Source organism: Nuphar pumila, chromosome 5 (genome assembly GCF_984573655.1).
Source record: "Nuphar pumila chromosome 5, dmNupPumi1.hap1.1, whole genome shotgun sequence".
Classification (NCBI taxonomy): Eukaryota; Viridiplantae; Streptophyta; class Magnoliopsida; order Nymphaeales; family Nymphaeaceae; genus Nuphar; species Nuphar pumila.
Window position 1 is genome coordinate 26859829 of NC_143253.1, and position 22187 is coordinate 26882015.

The following is a 22187-nucleotide window of genomic DNA, read 5'->3' on the forward strand; positions in this document are numbered from 1 at the left end:
CAAATGAACAAGCTTCTATTTTATTGGAATTAACAAGAGTTTGCAAATGTGTATTAGAAATGTGGCCTAATCTGGAATGCCAAATGTGGGCAGACGTTAAGACAACAAGACAATATCAGTGGTATTCTAAAAAATGTAGAGACCATTCCACCTCCTACCCGCTCCATTTGTTAGTTTCAAAACACAGTCCTGCAACAAACAACGATCATTGTAAAAAATCGCTATGCAATCCAAATCTTGAGTTAATATGCTTATGGAAATTAGGTTGAACTTAAATTCAGGAATATGCATAACATTTGAAAGACTTATTTTGGAAGATATAGTGGTATTTTCAACATGAGAGACATGGGTTAGGATCTCATTTGTAAGGTTAACAGAGGGTAAAATGTTGGTATTGGTGAGGTAAGATTATAAAAAAATTTGGTCATATGATCAGTTGCTCTAGTGTCAAGAATCCATTGTTGTGAAAGAGGCACAATAGTAGTGAAGTTCAAAACATTACTTGCCAAATGCACTTGTGGACTTACTCGATTACCTTGATTGATAAAATTAAAAAATTGTTCAACTTGATCCTTGGTGAATGACGTGTTTGATGTGGATTCATTGACTATGCTTGTATGAGCGAAGGATTTTTGTTTTGCATTCGGCATCCCATCACTTGTTTTTGATTGACTCATGCTCCTTTTATTTTGTCGATTAGGAAAACCATGTAATTGAAAGCATTTAGCCTTGATGTAACCAACTTTGCTGCAGTGATCGCAGTGTGGTCGAGATCAACCTTGATGTGATTTTTCTTATGTCTTGACTATCATAGCAAGAGGGGTTTCAATTATGACATTAGGAGCAATGTGCATGCCATGTTTTCGCTCTTCTTGCATGACTAGGGAGTAAGCCTTTGACACAGTTGGGGGTGGTTGCATGAGAAAAACTTGACTACGAATCGTGCCATAGTTGTCATTCAGTCCCATTAGGAACTGGATGAAGTGATCCAATTGTTGACGGTCGTGCACAGTCTTTATTGCGCCGCAAATGCGTTTAGGAAGGGGGGCATGTGAATCAAGTTTGTCCCATAGTCCCTTCAATTTTGTAAAATACTCTGCCACTGAAGATTGGATTTGCTTCATGTTGATTATTTGATGTTGAATCTGATAGATCCTTGGATTGTCTTATTGAAAGAATCACTCCTCCAAGTCCTTACATACTTTGGTGGAGTTTTGAGCATATATAACACTTTTCGATAAATGTTTATGAATGACATTAAGAATCCAAGAGATGACTATATTGTTACACCTCTCCGAGGCGGCTACTATTTTTTGTGGGTTTGTGGGTTTCGTGATGGTGCCATTGACGAACCCCATCTTGTACTTGGCATTGAGCACCATAAACACCATTCACTTCTACATAGAATAATTTTCTTTCATAAGAACTTGCTGCTAAATTATCGGAATGATGTATATAGAAGGGATTGAAATCTGTTGCATCTTCATCTTTCTACAAATGATCGCTAGAAGCCATGAATAATACGATGGTAGCTCGGCACCAGTAGATACGACACAACTCCTTTTGACGATTAGCAGAAGCGGGAGAACAAGGGCGTCATCTCTCAAGAACTGCAGTGAAGAGAGGCAGCATTCTGCAGTGGCAATGACGTGAAGATCTGTAGCAAAGAGGGAGCAACAATTCTCGTTTGATCTATAGTAAAGAAGAATATGACATCTTGCAGCAGAGGGAGGTTGCCTCAAGGGGATAAATTGTGGCATTGAATGGAGCTGGCAAGCGATCAGATTGATGTTTTTACATCTGTGGTATACAATACACTTTATATATATATATATATATATATATATATATATATATATATATATATATATATATATATATATATATATATATATATATATATATATATATATATATATAAAAGATACGTTACAACAATATCCATAATAGGAAACTGCATTATCACGATTGATAATGCAGTCAACAATAGCAAATGCGCAAAATGTTGTAACTGTAACGTGGTAACGTGACGTACGGTTACCACATTTTGTAGTTATTTGATATTTATCCAGCAAACCGTGTGTTACCCTGCGCATATCCATTTGTTGTTACCCTGCTCATGATGTGGTAACTGTGGCATACGGTTCCCACATTTGTGGTTATTTGTTCTTTATCGCATCCATACGAAACCGTATGGATGTGATAAGATAAGGATAATTCTAACAAAGGTCTATTTGCATGGACCCAAATCCAAACCTGTGAATTGATGTAGTTTTTTTCTCCATTGATTTGTATACAAGAATCAATCTGTCTAATGTGTCGGATCAAAGTTTGACACTAATAGCTCAAAAAAGTGATCAAGTCCTACCAACAGGGGCTCCGCTTGTCTGGTAGGATTAGGTAGTGCACGCCACCTTGTGTTGGGACGATGCAAGTTCAAAACCCAATGGTACGGTTTTATAACTGGTGGGGGGCTGCCTAACCCCAGCTTGAATATAACTGGTGGGGGTCTGCTTAACCTCAGCTTGCCTATCAAAAAAAGAAAAAGAAAAGTGATCAAGTCCTGCTTATCTGACCTAAGCCCATTGCGCCAACTGAGGTGAACAAATTCAGATTCCATTAAAAACGATTAAGTGGCATCCAACCCTTTCACAGCCTTGAAACCACACACTGCAGGGCCCACACAGTAAGGCGGAGAATGGGCCTGATCATAGTAAATCTGATTCTGAGTTTTAAGTGATGTGTGCAAGCCTGAAGGAAGATCAGAACCAGATCCAATATCGTAAGGTTGATTCTGAGTCCAAATTTTGCAAGACCTACCGGGTAAGAGCTTTACATTAAAGAAAAAGGGCACATAGATCAAATTAATTACGTCCATATTCAAGGCTTCAAGCACAAATCCAAGAAAAGCATCACTCATAATTCAAAAGTCGGATCATATAAGTCGGAATCCATCAAGATGTATGCTTGGCTCTTATTAAGGTCCATATTCGAAAACAATATAATGGAGTAGATCTAAAGTGTGGCAGAATCTGGACCCCAAATGATTACTCAACACACACCAGTCTTCAAGTTTCACATCCCCGGATCGGTGGTCGTGCAAAGATTTCCCTCTCGATCTGTTGCTACTTGCTACTCGTTTTTCTTGAGTGGCTTCTTGTTGCTCCTACTAAATATATAAGCCTGAGACAATTGAAGGCTTTGAAACGCATGGACCATTTCACAAATCTATCAATTGCGTACAGAACATGGAGCTTTGCTCCATAACATTAACTTGATGAACGTTCAAATCCAAGAGTAAGCATGGGATCATAAAAACAAAGGGGCACGTCCTTGAGCACGTAAAAAAAATGGATGATTTTTATTCAAGCTTTGGGCTTGTAAACAAGATACATTTGGTAGAATGTTTGGCTCGATCACAAAAACAAAACAGAACATTTGAACATGAAGCTACTTCTCGGTTTTCAATCCACATACAACCAAGAAGACATCTCTCTCATTCATTTGTTTCGTGAGCTGAAAGAAAAGGCAATTCTGCATACAATAGGAATAAATGTGAAAAAAAAAAACAATAATGTCTTACGTTTCTCATTCTAGTCTGCCAATCTTGATGCATTTGCAACAATTTCACAAATGCACCATACCGACCAGCGTCTCAGATGGAGAACAATATAATGTTGAAAAAAACAACTATGAGCTCTGACCTGTTCGTACGAGAAAAAGCCGGAAAAAACCTAAACCTCCCAAAGGAATTACTCTGGTCCTCGGAGACCAACCAGGAGACCCAATCCCTAAAAAGGGGTTTGATTCTGCCCAAGCAAATTCTCAAAATAGTTCCTAAAATTCAATCTTCTTCAACGCACCTCTATATACTGCAACTACAAATTTGATGACTCAAAACTGAGCTTAATTTGCTTATATTAGCCATTCGCGACAATCTCATGAATGGCATCGCTAACCTCTTGACTTTCAGATCTGACTGCAAGCTTCATGGCAATTTGCTTTGGTCCATCCATGCCAAAGGATAACCTGACCAAGACTTTGACATTGCCTATGAACAAACCAGACAGTAGACATGTATGGGACCTTGAATTGCTGGGGACAACCTCCGTGCCCTGCCAAAGAAAAACAGAAAGCCATACTATGAGACAAACCATGCAATCAGATTCAACAGCCTTTATCCAAAATGAACAATCCTAAATGTTCCTAAAAATAACCATCCATATTCATTACTAAACGTGTTAATGAGCACTTAAACTTTACCCGCAAACTTATTAGTCAATCTCTCGAGAAATGCTACCGAAATCATTATTATTCCAAAAAAAAAGTTGTTTTCTGCATTCACTGTTTAAAGATTTTCAATAAAGGGTGATTTGATGCACCATGAAAGAGGTAACTAGGAATAATGCATTATGGAGCAAGCAGTTTATCTCGTGTATCTCTTTTTTTTCTTTTTCTAGGAACACGAAGTTTTTTTTCCGATGTTTAAAAAGAAACAGAAAAAAAAAACTATCAGCATTCCATGAGATGAATGTACCTCACAAGGTTGCATGCCAAGAATATTGATGACAGCACTCACAGCCTCCGCCAAGCTCTCTCTCACACCAAGTCCATACTCATCTACACGCTCAAAATCTGCACCCATGCTTTCCCATGCATTTCTGAAGTTGGAAACTCCAACCTTCAAAATGTAATCGGCTGGAACAACGTCCAGATCTTCCAACTGATACTCATCTTCAACAGATTCTTCCCCTGGTTCCCCTGTAGCTGGATCAACCTGAACCACCTCAGACCAGTCAGATAGATGAACAAAAAGTTCCCAATCATGCAAATATTTAGATAACAGAGTTCTAAATCAGTCATGCAAGTTAAAATAACTATGCTCTCTCTCTCTCTCTCTCTCTCTCTCTCTCTCTCTCTCTCTCTCTCTCTCTCTCTCTCTCTCTGTGTGTGTGTGTGTGTGTGTGTGTGTGTGCATGTGTGTGATTGATTTTGTGTGTAATGGCATTTGAAACTGAGAGCTATCAACCAGCCAATACGTATGATGGTAACCACCTACCCTCACCAACCTTTTGCTCAGCCAATCAGGACGTACTTACCCCTATACTCTCTCTCTCTCTCTCTCTCAGAATTCATGAGGTATCTCATCAACAGTTCAGGTCAACTTGATAAGTTTGGAAATTAATCCTAGTTATGAGTACGCTCAATCTTCATAACATTAACTTGATAGAAGCCTGTAAGTGTCCTCATTCAACAAGGAGAAGTTCCAAGTGGATTCATCTTTGAAATTCAATTTTGGTCAGGCAAAGAAAGGTTTAAAAAAAAAGAATGCTGATAAGGAGGTAAAGGGACCATAGAGGGAAACGTTGAGCAAATCAATGGGTGTAACTTCAAAGACTACCTCTTTTTGGATGAACTTTAACATGTTTGAGAACTTCCCAACCGTAGGTTGGCCTTCAGGCTTTTCAAAGGCAACAAATGTCTGCCCTGGTGAGTCATAAGGCAGGGAATTCAAAGATTTGGATGCAACTTCTTCAAACTCTTCAGCCTCAGAAGCATCTACAAAAACAGTAACCTGAAAACAAGAAAAGGTAATTAAAGATGAGGCAACATCACTTTAAGTCTTCCTCTGTCAAGACAATGTAGTAGCATATCAAAATTGCTCATTAACATCTAAACTTACATTCTCCAACAGTAATTCAGGTACTGTGTTTGTACAATTGTATTGAAATACAACATGACTATCATAGATATGTTTGACAACATTGACTGCATACTCTGTTTCTGCCTCTGTAAGCTCTACGGGGGCTGAAGACTGAAAAAAAAACAATATGAATAATCATTCAAATCCTGAATCTAAGCTAAGCAAAAACAGTAAAAAGTAGAAAACCTTGAAAAGTTCTCCAAAGTTGGAAAACTCAGGAATGGAGGAAAGCAATCTCTCATAGGTGTCGACAGCAGATGTTGGAGCTGGAGGAGCACTAATGCCAGTTGGCTTTTTGCCTGGAGATTTCTTTTCAGCAAGAGGTTGAGATTTGACCTCTTTTGGAACCGAAGTGAAATCAAAAGGTTCTTCAGAAGGCTCCTGTAACAAAAATGAACAAAACTGAGGGATGAAATATGTTTCCGTGCATGCAAGTTAGGCATTGCCAAGAACATACATAATTCTGCAGACTTGTCTCCAAGTTAGAAAGAGGCAAGTCTAGTGAACCAAAAAGGAATTCTTTCACATCTTTGTCAGTTTCGCCAAATGAGCCATCATCTCCAAGGCAGTTCAAATAAAGAGTTGCCCGATCTCGAACCTGTTACCAGATAAAAAAAAGCATTATACAGAACATGGTAAATATCCGGCGAAGGCCTAATGATGCTCCAGTTAGAAGGATGGAGAAATGGGAAAATATGTTAGTTAAAAGAGGTCGAGATAGGCCTAGGAAGACATGGATGGAGGTGATAGGAAAGGATATGAATGCTTTGAACCTCACCGAGGACATGGCATTGGATATAAATGATTGGAGGAGAAGGATTCATGTGGAAGACCCATAATGATTTTCTTTTTTGGTTCATATCGCCGACCCCAATTATTTTGGGATGAAGGCGTAGTTGTTGTTGTTGTACAGAACATGGTAGCATTGACAGAACACTACATTATTGATGCAGCATGATGCAGCAACAATCACTAGATGGCAATGATATGTTGGCCTAACAATCTCTGGAAACATAGAGGATTGCAAGTACAAGTTGGAAATCCAAGTTTATCCAAACAAACAGATGAGAGAGGAACAAATAGAAGCATAAAAAATTGTAACCTATATAGAATAAGAAGTGGTTTACCTAATTAAAAAATATAGGGCTGATAAATGAACCAAGCTGCTCGTAGCTTGGTTCTGTTCGGCTCGCTTAAAGCTCATTCAGACTTGTCAAAAAATAAGGAAGCTCAGTTGGTTGAATGGGCATGGAGCCCATGCACCTGAATATAAAGTCATGAGTTTGATTTTCACTATGTGTTAGTTAGAAAAGAGGTTCTTTTTTTAAAACAAGCCAGCTCATGTTCAGTTTGTCTGGCTTGAGCATGTACAAGCTTGAGCTCAGTTCGGCATGCATGAGCTAGACGGCCAGCTCAAACAAATCATATTTGAAGCCTCAAAAATTTATGAAAATTGTACGTCATTGATTTTGAAACTTATAAAAAACTTATCCATGCATCGGAATCAAATGCTCCAAGAACTGATTCCTATAAAAACAAGAATATAGATCACATCTGTACAGTCAGAATTAAAAAAAAAAGAGCACACCAAAAATCCAATAAAACATCCATTGGGGAGGTTTGGGCGGGTTTTCCATTGGGCAGGTTTTCATTTCCCTATATATATATATATATATATATATATATATATATATATATATATATATATATATATATATATATATATATATATATATCATGTTTCCTGTTTCGCATGAACTTTAGAAAGTCTTGTTTCTCGTTTCCGTTTCCCTTTCTGGCAACCTTGGCTTAAAAGGGTGCTATCAGCTTATTGCAAGATATTTGACAATTATGGTTTCCTTTATTGGTCATGTCATCCATTATTTGCCAATTGTTGCATATTCATTCATGTTATATTTACTCTTCTTTGTTCAAACAAGCATTTTTTTCTTTGAGATCAAACACTTGTCAAATAAATTTCTTTTCTTTGTTCAAATTGTAAATCTTTTTTCCATGTATCTTACCATGCAACACAATACAACAACTTAGACCCTTCTGATATACCTTATGCTATGCTTTTTGCAACATTGAGTATCAAAATGTTTTTATGTAATGTAATATTTTTTTAAATGCCACAAACTCTTCATCAGAGAAACCCAGATGTTTATAAAGAGCAAAGCATCATTTATAGGAGTAGGGATAGTAAACAAGCTGAAAAGTCAAGCTTACATTGATCAAGTTTGGCTTGTTTTGGCTTAATATAACATAAAGCTTGCCTCATCATGGGCTCAAGCAAGCTTGTCTGAATAAAAGAATATTTTGAAAAGAAGTAGGAGGAGAATTGAACTCCCATGCTTCTTTGAATACATTCAAGGAAGCAAAGAGAAGAATTACTCCCAACCTCTTGAATATAAGACATAACTGAACTCATTCAGTAGTAATCACTTTCTTTAGCATCTGGAATATGAGCCTACCAAGCCTTTGCTCGGCTACTTAAGCATAACAAGGTTGCAAACTAGACTTGGCAAGCTGAATATGAGGGTATTCACAACAAGCCTGAACAAGTTGATTATTGAGACAAAATGAGACGAGTTACAAGGAGCTTGGTTCATATCCAAGACTTATTTAGGAATCTCATCCATTTAGAAAGGAAAGTCAAAAGTTATCCAGAGATTTTCCAGGGAGGAATGGGAATGGATGTAATGCAGGAAGGAAGGACATTTGTATAAAAAAGATAACCTAATTACAGAAGTTCATTTGTATCAACACTACCAATAATATAAAGGCATTAGTTAAGAAAGACCAAAACACATTTAGACCATCAATCTAAAAGGAAGAACACCTAGAAGCATGTCCAAAGAACCTCAAATAAAAATATAAAGAATAAAGGAGAAAGAACAGATCTAAGCCATGTAGATGCACCCTATGGATGCACAAATGAATAATAACTGAATAAACAAAAAAAAAAGAAAAAAGTTGATCTTTCCTTATTATATGATTAACCTTTAAAGAGAAATCACGGGATATATTTTTATGATATGAAATGAATATTCAGACAAACTTACCTCATCATCATTATCATACAGGCAACGCCTCAACAGAACAAAAATTCGAGGCTGCATCAAGTTACAAATACATTTCAATCTACGTTAATAACCAACCATTAAGTAATAACTACATGAGAATTTCAATCAGACTATGTGTACCTTCAACGATTCAACCATTGCACCAAACTTTGCCAAGGTACTTACAGCACTTGCCCTTACAGTCGCATTTTCAAGGATAACCCGATTATATATGTAGCGAATATATTTACTAGGATCCGATGTCCTTGGCCCTTCATTCCCCAAGAAATGAAGAATCTACAACAGTGGCAAAAAATTATACATAGGCTAAGCAGACTATATTTCCTGTTAAGCTAACAAACAAATATACAAACATTTAGGTATTACCCTTGTAAGTGGTCCCCAGGTTCCTGGACCTAATGACTGGAACTATATGTTTCAGAGAATTAATGTAGGGCAAATTAATGGATCTAATGATGATCCATAACTAAAAGGGAAACAAAGTAATAAAATCAATGAGGTCATAATCATAATAATAAGTGGAAAGAAAAATCCCAAGAATTTGGATTCTTGTGATTAAGCAAATCCAAAATCCATTGTCTACCAAAGAAATCCCTGGGTTGAGTCAACATTTAAAAGAGAACTTCAATCTGGATCTTTCTATTCTCATGAAGATGCCTCTAACCAAGATGACATATAAAACCAAATAAGCAGGAAAGAAACTAAGAGAATGCCAGCAATTCCAAATCATCAGGGTTGACTGCTAACAGTAAAATTTACCTGAGTTGAAAGATAAGTAAATTCACAGTCCTCAATGAATTCACAAAGGTGAGACAACCCACTTTCTTTAGCGTCTGGAATTTCTCTAATAAGAATAAGAATCGAGTCAACAATAGCCTTCTTGTACTCAAAACCTCCTTCTTCTCTGAGAATGTTGCTTAAGAAGTTCATCCTGGAAAATAAGCAGAAACAGACAAACATGTCACCTTCAACACAAGCAAGAAGCATACCCAGAATGAATAAGAAAATGATCATGAAGTTGGCATGACTCACAGTGTACGGTATTTGAGTGGAAACTTAAGACACAAAGATCGAATAGCTTCCACCACAACAATCTTGAACTCATCTGCAATATCAGACATAAAATTGGTAATTTGCTTCATCAGTCGATCTACACTCGATTCATTGCCTGTTTTCAAGAGGGTAGTAATTGCAAGAGTAGCAATGCTCCTGTTTTGATCTGATATTAAACTTTCCATGTCTATATTGCAATTTGTAACTGCCAGAGGGTGTGTCATGGCAACCTGCAGGAAGTTTATGAGACAAAAGATTAACAAAGGGAGGCATCCTCAAAAGTATAATCATTATTTAAAAGCAAAACATAAGACTGCAATTAAGTGGCAAAGGAAGTTGCCTCAATGACATTCCCAAATATAATGTGAAACAGACAAACTCTGGCCAACTTTAAATCACCACTAAATGAAGTGATACAAAGATCCAGTTAGATGACTCATGTTCATCAGTCATGGTAGCCAAAGGGGGGGGGGGGGGGGGGGGGGGGGGAGGGGAGTGAGAGTCAAGAAAAGGGTTTCTAAACAAACAAATAAAGAATAGGCTTGAGCTTTAAACCCTCTAAAGGGGTTGAATTTTGCTTCATTTATCGATGTGATAAAAAACATCCTCTAAAAGCATGTATATTGAGCAAAATCAATGCAGATAGATAAATAAATAAAGGGCACAAAACATGTTTACAAGAGAAAACCTGCCTTATTTAGAGTACGAACAGCTGCAAATCTAAGAACTGGCTTTGAAGAACTCAAAAATAGCTGCAGTACTGTAATAGCTGGAGTCAATTCTCGGCTTGTAACACCAGTGAGCTCAGTTATTGCTCGGGCAGCTTCAAATATAACCATTTCTGCTTTGTGACGTAGACAGCCTTCAAGGTAATCATAGAATGGGCGATCTCCTGTTTGTATATTTAAACTTGATTCACGTATCACCTGTGCACAACCACAGATATTTGAAGCCTACTCAATGCTATCCACATAAAATGCATAAAAACTTTTTTGAACACTGAAAGAGAAATAGTAAGAACCTGAGCAGTATAACGGATCAAAAGACACTGTGCCAAAGGTGAGCGGACTGTTCCTCTTGTCAGACTGGTGACAAGTTTACTAACAGCTAACCGGTCATTTTGACGAATCTGCAAGTTTAGTAAAGAGTTAATAGTCCAATATTTATTTGAACCTGTAATGACAAAAAAACAATTAAGTTCTAAGACCAATATTTGTCATTAATGTCCAACATGATCACCTCCACTAAACTAATGTTTACCAGTTCAACATTGTGCCACATGGCTACTGCACTATTCTAAAAAAACTCACAGAACTACTCAAATAAATGCAGATCTTATTTGGACATTAAAAAGCTGCTAAATTTTCTGGAACCATGAACAGTTTATTTTGCACATAAAAAGATTTAAATTCTTTCCAATGATCAATGATCTCACTACAAGGCCTCAACATTTGATATCTAAGGTGATCAAGTAAAATATGATTGGAGAAAGCAATGTACTACAAGCATTTTTTCCTCATTTCTTCTGATTGCCAAATAGAAGTATTTCTTCATAATCCTATCTAATAGATAAAGCAATCCAAAATGATCTTGAATATAGTAATATTATAGTCATGAATGAAATAATGCTACTAACAGAACAACTATTTTTCCCTAGGGCAGGAGAACTTGTCAAGTTGGCAAAGAAAACCACATTAATAAAGGCAGATATGGTACAAAGTAAACATGATGAAGCACGAAAAGAAAAGGACCAGGAAACGCAGCAGCATAGGAACCACGGGACCCAGGAGAAAGACGATGTATGGGATACAGGATCCTCATAGTAGGTGATCAGCAAACAAAGAAAGCATCACATCATATCATAGCAGCACCATACAAGAAGAGTTTGTCGAATACACCAAAATTGATCCATGATAGGTCCCATGGTAGAGAAGCTAGTACCTATGCCAGAACATGAACATGACACACACACACACACACACACACACACACACACACACACACACAGAGAGGCATTTTAGTTATCTTATATATTTTAGGCTTGAATATAAAGAGTGACATCCTTACTACCAGCCTCTTTGAGCATCAAAACAAAAACCTAGATATCCACATAGCAGCTCTTTGGCATCAACACAAAACTAGGAGTTTTTCGATTCCTTAAGCAATATAGGCTGTTAGTAGGTTCCCAGAACATAATCTCATCTTTACAAGCGCCTCAAAATCATTTAAAAAATAAATAAAAAATTCATCTAGAGCAGGTGCTTTGATTTCAACTTGTTCTATGTGGCTCCCCAAGATTATTTATATCAAACAGGGCTTTCATTATACAAGTCATGACCTAGATAAGCCCGTGCTAACCTTAGACATTTTGGACCACATTCCATCAGGGCCCTTCATGAAGCATTACTAAAATGAAGAAGAAACAACATGAAATTCTTGCTTCTCCACATGTTTGCTTCACTGGAGTCACCTCCCATTTCAGAATTCTATAAAGTTTAAGTCTGCCCCAACACACAACAAAAGGGATTCAACCAATTCAATATCTTTTCTGCAAATGAGTGCTAAAGAAACACATCGTCTTTGCAAATTTTCAAGTACAAAGTTTTCCCTTGATCATATCCATGCAAAGATCCTCTATTGAGTTTGGCCCCACGACCAGAAGCTTTACAAAGGGTGTCATCCTCACAAGGTTCAATTGAGGTTCTATAACAAGATTTGAGTGAGAACCTAAAAACCTGATATCAATAGGTGCTCTTCTTAAGCTGATCCAGATCCTCCTAAGCACTAGACACAGGAAATTAAGAACTCATGATACTTTTTTTTTTATTCAGCATTTGAAAGCATTCAGAAGGACATCTTCTCCTAGTCACTTGTTCAACCAAAAAGTGGATCATAGTGCTGAAGCCCACTTTAGCTAAAATCACCTACCAGAAAAATAATCTTGCTCGGCAGTCCAAGATTTTCATAGCCCTCAAAAGTTCTTCAATTCTATATTTTCCTTCCAAGACCAAGCCCCTACTCTACACTGTTTTCCTGTCATCCTATCACTCTAAGTATTTCCTTCATTAGCTGGTCTCCAACAACATTTGCGAATGATGCTTGAGTGAAAACTCCCGGTTTTTATATTTTTCATTATGCCAGCTTGACATGAAAATGAACTCATCTGACCTCACCAATGATGAGAACAGGAAGTCCCCATTCCAAACAAAGCTGTGAATAAGTTTCTGGAATGTGATTTAGCATCTTATTGGCTTCCATTCCTAACAGTATCATATAATAATAGGAAGGGATGTGAACATCAAATTATCAGGGAAGCAGGGCTACCCAACGAAAGATACCTTCATTTTCAAGAGGAAAGCATGTTGTATGGTTTCTCCCCTGAACCTGACACAGTGTGACAATCATACTATGAACTGTTTTTCATTTATAAATAAAAGAAAGAGAAAACCCATTGCAATAGAAAAAATGGAGGAAAAAAGAAAAAAAGAAGGCAGGTGGCAAGTTTTGACCTAAAAAGAACACGTGAATAGGTGTAAAGATTCACAGAGGCAAACAACTACCATTTTCATGTAGTATGGTCCTATCCAAGTGCAATGCTCCACTGTGGAGACATGACACACATCTTTGTCATTTTCAATGTGTATATGCATCACATAAAGGATTGCAGTCTGTGGCTCTGTGCAACATTTCTATCATTCTTTTCAAGACAAATAAATCATGATGGTGAATTCAGTCATCATCATTAAATCATTAGCCACTTATCTAACAGTTGAATCCAGCCAGCCAACAAAAGGTCACAACAATTATAAAGTTGTGAAATGGATACCATAAATTCTAACAGAAGCTTATCTTGCCCACGATGTTTCATCGTTGACAATTTTCCTTACATTTGGCACTCAATCAAGAGAAGCTGTACATAGCCTATTCTATGAGAATGCAGGAAAGACTGCCAGCTTCTTACTATTTCCTTGTGAGAATTTGTAGTTTCTTCATCAAAGTTTCTCTCTCACCCCCTTTATACATTGTGTTTCTTTTTCTTCCTGGTTCCCAGCCCTTCATATGCTGGTGATTATTTTCACTTCACTATGAAGCAGTATGCCATGCAGTAAGTATTCAGGGCAAGGTAGGAAACTGAAATTCACAACAGACATAGACAAAGATGAGAAACATCATACCTGGTGAAGTAAAGCCAATGCATGGAATTGCACAAGCGCAGCCCTTGATTGAACTGCTTCTTGTACCTCATTGCTCCACCTCTTGACAATGTCTGGATTTGTCTGATCAAAAGCAGTAAGCCTTAGAATTTGCTCACCGGAATGTGATCAATTGAGAAAAAAAGAAGATGATGATGAAAGCAGAAGCTATCAATAATACCTGGAGTAGATGAACGCCACTAACAAGAGCTGCACTGGCAACAACAGGATTTTTGTCAACAATTGCCTGCTTCAAGTACCTCTCAATTTGGCCGAGAAGAGTTCCGTCAGTAATTCTACACAAAACCCTTATGGCATTTGCCCTGTACATATCCGTCTTGCTATTCATATCCTTCATCAATGAACTAGTAACTATGATAACCTGGCACGAAAAGCACCAGAAATCAATACCTAGGGGTGAGGAAGGAAAATTTAGAAATACTATAAAAGTCACTGCTATAAGTAGATCTGCGTCACCTCATCTGCAGATGGAGAAATCTCTTTGATCATCAGATAGACCATTCTTCGCAGCCCAGTATCCTTGGACTGAAAAAGCTTCGTAACGGCGAAAAAAACTTCGGTGGCTTCGACCTGAATCGAGAGAAAAATTCAAATTATCAGGAAAGCTTCATCAAAGAAAGGCCAAATCAAATGAAAATAAATAATAGATAACAAACTCGCCTTTGTGAAGGTCTCTCCTTGATTGAGTAGGTAGAGGAGCTTCGTGATCACCTGAAAACAACAAATGGCAGAGAAGCAGACTGTTGAATACTCAATTTCATACTAGCAAATTTCAAATCATATCATATAGAAATGCAATCAAACAGAACCTGAGAGCATCTCCGGGAATCAAGTTGCGGATCATTGAAAACCCTAGCCTCTTGAAGGACCGCCCCCTTCTCGATCCCGAGAAAGGGAGAGTATTCCGCTAGACATAACATAAAGCATCACCGTCAAAAAACAGCCTCAATCTTCGTCTCGACTTAGCATCAAAGAAAACGTAATTACACAAGAAGAAAGGGGGAAAATGACAAATTATAAGATGATACAGATCCGAATCAACCAAAATTGCAAGCCGCATTGACGACAAGAAACAAAAGGCAATTTCACCAAATCTATCAACATGGCGATAAAAAGGAGAAAACCACACCGTATCGACCCCCAAAATCGACGGGACGACATCTATAAAATCAGATCTAAGCATTCCTATTGAAAATTACTGCGAATCGGAAGGGAAAAGGAGCAGAAACACGCAGAAGGCTGGGAGGGGAATGGAGAATTAGGGTTTTGAGATCCGTACCTTCATCGTCCCTGTCGTCGTCCTTCTTCACGAGAGGCTGCGACATCGGGAGACGATCTGCAGAGATCTACGTGTCGAGAGAGAGAGAGAGAGAGAGAGAGAGAGGCGTCTCTCAGAGACGAGATCTGAGTCTCGTAAGAACCCCAGCAGGCGCGGGTGTCGACCTGAGCCTGATCCAACTGTATACGGACCCGGATCCAACTTGAAGGTGCTGCTAATGCCATTGGTAGGGGTGTCAACAGGTCGGGTTTGGTTCGGACTCAGGTGAAACCAGACTTGGACAAGATTTTTAGGTATGGTATCGTGTCAGGACCCGGGTCTAATCGGGTCTATTATAAAAAAACTATACCCGAACCCGATAAGAAATGCATGAACCAGAACCCTGTAAAATAACATTTTTTTATCATTTTTACATTGAAAATTTGCAGGTCTTAATGGAAATTCGGGTCGGGACTGAGTCCAGTATAAAATTTCACAAACTATACTCTGGTTCATGTATTAATCGGACCTTCGAGTCTGGACCGGGGGTCTTAATGGGTCTTTTTATTTGTCACCATACCCGAACCCTTTAGGGTTTGGTCAGGCTCATATCCGGGTAAACCGGACCGGTTGACACTAGGGGTGGCAATTTCTGACACGACCCGCCAACCCGCCTCTTAGGCGGGTTCGGGTTGGGCTTAAGCCAACCCGTTTAATAAACGGGTCGACCCGCGTAACCCGTTTATTAAACAGGTCGGGTTCGGGTTGGGGGTATGCCAACCCGCCAACCCGGCTGACCCGTTTAATAAACGGGTTAGGCGGGTGGGTCAACCCGCCAACCCGACCCACCAACCCGTCTGCCAACCCGCCAACCCGACCCGCCAACCTGACTACCTGCCAACCCGACCCGCCAACCTGAAAACCCGTTTACCCGACCCAACCCATTTATTAAATGGGTTGGCGGGTCGTGTCGGGTTACCCGTTTATTAAACGGGTCGGGTTCGTGTTTGCCACAGCTGACCCGTTTAATAAACGGGTCGGGTTCGGGTTGAGGTATGCTGACCCGCCAACCCGACCCGATTGCCACCCCTAGTTGACACCCCTAGTTAGGTTTGGGAAATGACATGAGTGGTCTCATGTTCAGCTCATAAAGAGCTCGTTCTATCATGTGATATAGGCTCTAAAAGCTCGAGCATGAACAATCAATATTTGTTCGGGCTCAGCTCTTATAAGGTCGTTTATTAATAATAAATATACTTTATATTATAGAACAAATATGAAGCAACAAGTTTAGAGTTCATATCCTATTGCTTACAAGTTTAAAACAATTATTTACTTTGCAAATGAGCTAATTTATGCTTGGCTTAGTAGGCTTAGGGTCCAATTCTTGCTTGTGCCCAGTTCGCTTAGCTCAGGCTTTTCATGAGTTCAAACTTGGCTCGGCTAGACAGACGAGATAAGCCGAGCTTGAATATCCTCTGTTCAATTTGTTTGGCTCGTTTACCATCTCTACATTAGTTGCATTTTGTAGGTCAAAACCACACCTAATTATATAATCCGATACAAATATGGTTTTGATTTTTTGCTACCAAATCTGAGAAATATCATAATTTGATGGACATCACATGTAAAAAAACTGGATCTAGTAGGAGCAGTGGGTGCACATCACCTTGTGCTTAGGACGTTGCAAGTTCAAATCCCAATGATATGGTTGTATAACTGGTGAGATCTAGTACTAGCTTTTCATCATTTGAATATGAATCTGAATCTGAATTCTTTTAGCCAATATTCAATTAATATAATATGGTAGTGGGCACAACCAATCTGAATCTGAACCGTTTACATCCCTAGCTGCTACCATATTCATGTCTGGATTCGAGTGTGATGGGATCTGGATTAAGCACGACCAATTAGTGGGTCTAGTTCAGGGAGAAAAACCAAACAATGGGTCAACCTGACCCATTGACAGCAGTATTTCATGTTATAATAGAAGAACGAGTTTTTTCTTTTTTCCTAAAAGAAAACTAAAACCTCATCTTTATTTGTTGTTTTCCTGCTTGGATGTATTTATAAATAATTTCTTTCTATTTTTATGTATTTTAAATAAATGTCCCGATAATTGGAAAGCCAGTTGGACATGTACACGGTGACAAAATGTTCAAAATGCCAAGTGTTTGGCTGTTAATTTCGCATACAATTGTTCCTAAAAAAATGGCGTACAAATTTGATTTTTTGTTTATTTTCTCACATTTTTGTCAGAAAAATTGGTTAATACAAAAACATAAATATTGAAATGAGGTCTTGATGTTTTCATTAAAGAATAAGATCTTTTATCTTTTAAAATTATTGTAATATTCTAAACATTTAAAGCAGCTACCTAACTATTGTTTTTTTTCTCATAAATTTGAAAATATCAAGTGATAGTTATATATTTCTTTTGACTCACATAAACTAACTGCTTAATATTATTGTTCAAAACAAAGAAGGCGATTTGAGACTCATTCTTTCTTAGAGAACCATATCATGTAGTATCTTTAAAAAAAATATGACAAATTATATGTCATAGTGTATTAGTTCTCCATTATATTGCATACTTACATTTATATTTACACTACATACGATGTGTACTTATGCCTTTAACCTGATTTATATTGCAGTTCTCTCAATTGGAGCAATCAAAATTAGGTTCTTTGGGAGGTGAAGATAAAAGCAAGGGAACTCAGACTGTACAATTTCATTGGGACAACACATGCAGATAATGACATTTGTGATCTAATACAAAATGTTAACTTGTTTAATAATATCTTTAATTTTCTCTCATATTAGGTAGGATTAATGTTAGGTTTCGAGATTATTAGTTTGCAGAGTAGTTTGATTACGATGTTTACTCTGATTAGTAAGTTTGTCTTGTGAAAGAAATTTCTCAACAAAATAATGAGTAATTAATTTCATATATGATTGTTAACTCAATATGTACATATACATATTTTTTACAATGCTATTGTTACATGTATGATTATGGTCTGTTTGTGCTAATATACATGTAGTACTTGGGCAAGAGGAAAAAACTCACTTTCATGCGGGTACATTGCTATACATAATTTTGTTGGGTTTTTTAAATGTAAGTTAATTAGTTGTTTGCTTATAACGTTTTTAGGATAATGTAAAATGCATAAGAACATAGATGATCAAATTCTATGGCAAACTAAAGAAGAAGGCGATGCAAACAAAGGTCAAAAAAAATATGAAGGTAACCATGACAGTAAATCCAAAGGCAAAAAAAAAGGAGGTGCCAATCATGATAGTGCCTTCTTCTTCTAAAAAAAAAATAGTTGAGGACAAGCAGAAGGCTTATGATGAAGAAGTTGTTATTAAAAAAATGTAGAACTTTCTGAATTTAATTATTATGTACTTTTGTTCATAAAGAAACATTAAATGTTTTGTAAAGTTGGAATTATATTGTGATTTATATGTATGAATTTTTTAGAAGTTACTTGTATTGTTATGATGACTATTCTTTATAATTATTGAAAGTTACTTGAATGTATTGGCTAGGTTTTTTGAATATATGAATGTATGTATGTATTGGCCGCAATTTGCAATGTATTTGTAGGTTTGTGTCACACAATTGCAGATGTTACAACCTTCATACAGTTGATTGCATGTGAACCTCTTTTAACTAAAAACTCGCTTAAGGTCAAGATGTGCATCCGCAAATGTATGTTTGAGCATCAGTAGGTTGAAAGTCTCTAACTTCACAAGTTTGTGTTGATTAATGAGCTCAGCAGGTTCGCGTCACACAATTGCATACACCATGACTTTTGCATAATTGATTGCATGTGAACCTCATTTAAATAAAAACTCACTTAAGGTCAAGACGTACATTTGCAAATGTATGTCCAAACTTTGCACATCATAATATATGAACGTTTGAACATTCATGCATTTGATTAACCTTATGATTAGATGATGTTCACACATGTTAGTATGTGAACGTCTGGACATTCGCACAATTGATTTACTTTCTAATTAAATGATGTTCACATGTCAATGTAAGTGAATGTCCTGATGTTCACACACTCTGATGTGTGGACATCAACCAATTGAAATTTTAATATTAGAGTGAATTTTCTGATGTTCACACATTGATATGTGAATGTCCTGACTATGATATGTGAACCTCATCATTCAATCATAGTATAAAACTTGTTATTTATATAAAAATTGTCAATATTTATATCATCAAACCCTATTACAAATCCTTACCAATACATGCATCAAACTCTATTACAAACACTTACTCTAGTATATACATTTATACTTGGTATAAAAAACTTGTTACAATTCCATGCCAATATATACATTCCTTTAAATTTAGTATATACATTAATCCATTGAAACAAAGTATAAACATTATATAGACAAGTATAAATAAAGTATAAACAAATCATTATAACATTATCAATCTATATAATATTTCATTTCGCAACAAATAAGATAGCTGAGAAATTCAAGGGTTGTGACTCTTGTAGATGATGCACATCTTGCACTCATGCTCTCAGGTCTTAAAGTTCTTTAGGCTTTATAGAGAGCAGATGTGCCTATGCCTGTAGAAGTTGAACATTTGTAGCAAGTTGTTCTTCTCGAATATGTAGAAGCTTCTCCTTTGTTGTAAGCAATTCGTGTAGGCGACATATTTCAACTTTTGCAATTGTTAATTCTTCCTTTGCATCACCTCTACTTGAAGTCCTTCTACACTTCAAACTCCTAACCTCAATTTATTTGTTATGAATATCAAAGTATATAAGATAATCAAAGTATATAATTAGAATTTGTAATCAAAGTTTATATATAGGTTTGATACTAAAATTATTACCATCTCACTCTTAGTGCTGGAATTGCTAAAAAACTATTGGTTGTGAGTATCTAAGTTCTCTTGGTTGATAGATACAATGGAATAGTATGCAATGCTATCACCACCGTCGAGTCAGTTTTGCAGTTCGTTGGAGAACATACTGAGGTAATCATTCGAACTATCCTTTAAACAGGGTGAAATGCTTCTACTCACATAGGGAGGGTGACTGGGTTGTGGCTGACTATAGCCAAACTGTAGGACCACTCAACTCACCATTTGGCATTCAACTTCATTTATGTTGTGTAACCGAATATCATTTTTTGTGAGCTTTATGGCTTCAACAACTACATCCATATCATCATCTACACATTCTGTGCAGGGGCACCATATTACTTACATAATGAAGTTTCATTCATTAATAAGTATGTTGCATTATTTATAAAATCTAAAACCACGTGTTTCACATATACTTACATATGTATCGGTTAGCATACACAACTTTGCACTCCAATGGGCCCTTCCTATGGGATGACCCTTTCCTCTTCTATTATTCTCCTCTTTTATTTTATCACTTACGTGACCTACTCTACATAATCATACATGGAAACCTATGCATAGGGTTACATCTAAGAGGTCTTTCAATAGATATATGCTCTCATATCCAAAACTTACAAAGATCAATACATAGATTAGTACATCAAGGATCACAAATTTATCTTTCTATATAAATCAAATCAAATCAATGAATCAAATTTTGTACCTCCAACAAAACTAGTATGCCGAAAAAGCATTTTCTTTCCTACTTCACTTGACTCAGACTTGTATATAGGTGTGCAAGTGAAGTTGTCTCCCATGCAAATTCATTGTCATAATCCAGGTTTCACATGAGTTGCGTATAGGATGCATGTATCATCTTCTCACCAATGTCGATGAACACACAAGTGTCAAAGAAATAGAGCAAGAATGCCCTCAACTCTCTTTCTCTAACCTATGATTGACCTTTCCTCTCACACATGGTATCTTCTCATTTAGTCTCTTTGCTTTGTTGTTGTCATATGTCCTCATCAACCATGATAGCTTCAGCCTATCACCCTTGAATGCATCATTGATTTCTTTCAATAAAACTTTATATTCATACTTGAAACTTTTAAAATGAAGTGCATTTACTGGCTCCCCATGATACTTTAATCATGTGATGTGTGCCACGTCTTCCAAGGTGATGGTCAACTTAAAACTGAAGAACTGAAATATGTTTATTGCAAGATTCCAAAAATACACCATAGAATCTATGAGATTATGACCAATAGTCTATGATGCAACCTCCAGGAATTGTCAGAAGTGCATTTTATTCAGTCGATCTTTGTTATCCTCCAATGGTGTTAAAAATCACTTGTGTGCTTGAAACCAATATAACAAATGTGATAAACATTGTGGCTCTTCTGCTATTTGTGGTTGTAGATCATGTAATAATAGTAGAATTTGCATGGAATTAGTCATATATCACACATCAATCATTAAATACAATACTAAAATTAATTCATTTTAATAGACTAGTTACAACTGCATACATTAACAAGAATTTTCATAGAAGCAGTCGCATATCACACATTAATCTTGAACATAACACCAAAATTGATTTATTTTAGTAATTAAAATGAAACACTCACAATACACATGCCACATGTAATGCCTCAGAATTTTAAAGGATTTTTTTTTAATAACTTTAGGAAGACTAAATAGCATAAAACTTGTTTTAAAAGCTAGATGATCCTGGGCGGGTTATATGCATAAAGACAACATATAATCAAATTTATCAAGGACATCATCAAAAGTAGTGTTCATTCAAAAGGATTTAAGGTAATGTGCCATAATATAATTACAACCCAACCATTAAAATTTTTAGAGTTTATAATGATAATTATGCCAAAAAACGTGCATGGTTCTAGTTTTCATAGATGGTTCGTGACTCCATCGTTGCATCACATCTACCACTGCTATCACTCCTCATTCCTTGCCC

The 22187-nt window shown here is 36.9% G+C and overlaps 1 protein-coding gene across 1 annotated transcript; it reads right to left on the reverse strand.

The window, feature by feature from the left end:
• Nucleotides 1-3517: 3517 nt before the first annotated feature.
• Nucleotides 3518-15490, reverse strand: LOC149837206 (coatomer subunit gamma-2-like). Its single transcript, XM_090007276.1, has 18 exons — nt 15337-15490; nt 14867-14964; nt 14718-14768; nt 14514-14627; nt 14218-14418; nt 14019-14120; nt 10865-10972; nt 10536-10769; nt 9823-10073; nt 9550-9721; nt 8911-9066; nt 8770-8820; nt 6162-6302; nt 5891-6085; nt 5684-5815; nt 5402-5575; nt 4538-4777; nt 3518-4115 (listed from the first exon to the last, which is right to left on the reverse strand). Exons 1-18 carry the CDS (start codon nt 15380-15382, stop codon nt 3921-3923), a joined length of 2661 nt encoding a protein of 886 aa, XP_089863402.1. The 5' UTR covers nt 15383-15490; the 3' UTR covers nt 3518-3920.
• Between the last annotated feature and the right edge of the window lie 6697 nt (nt 15491-22187).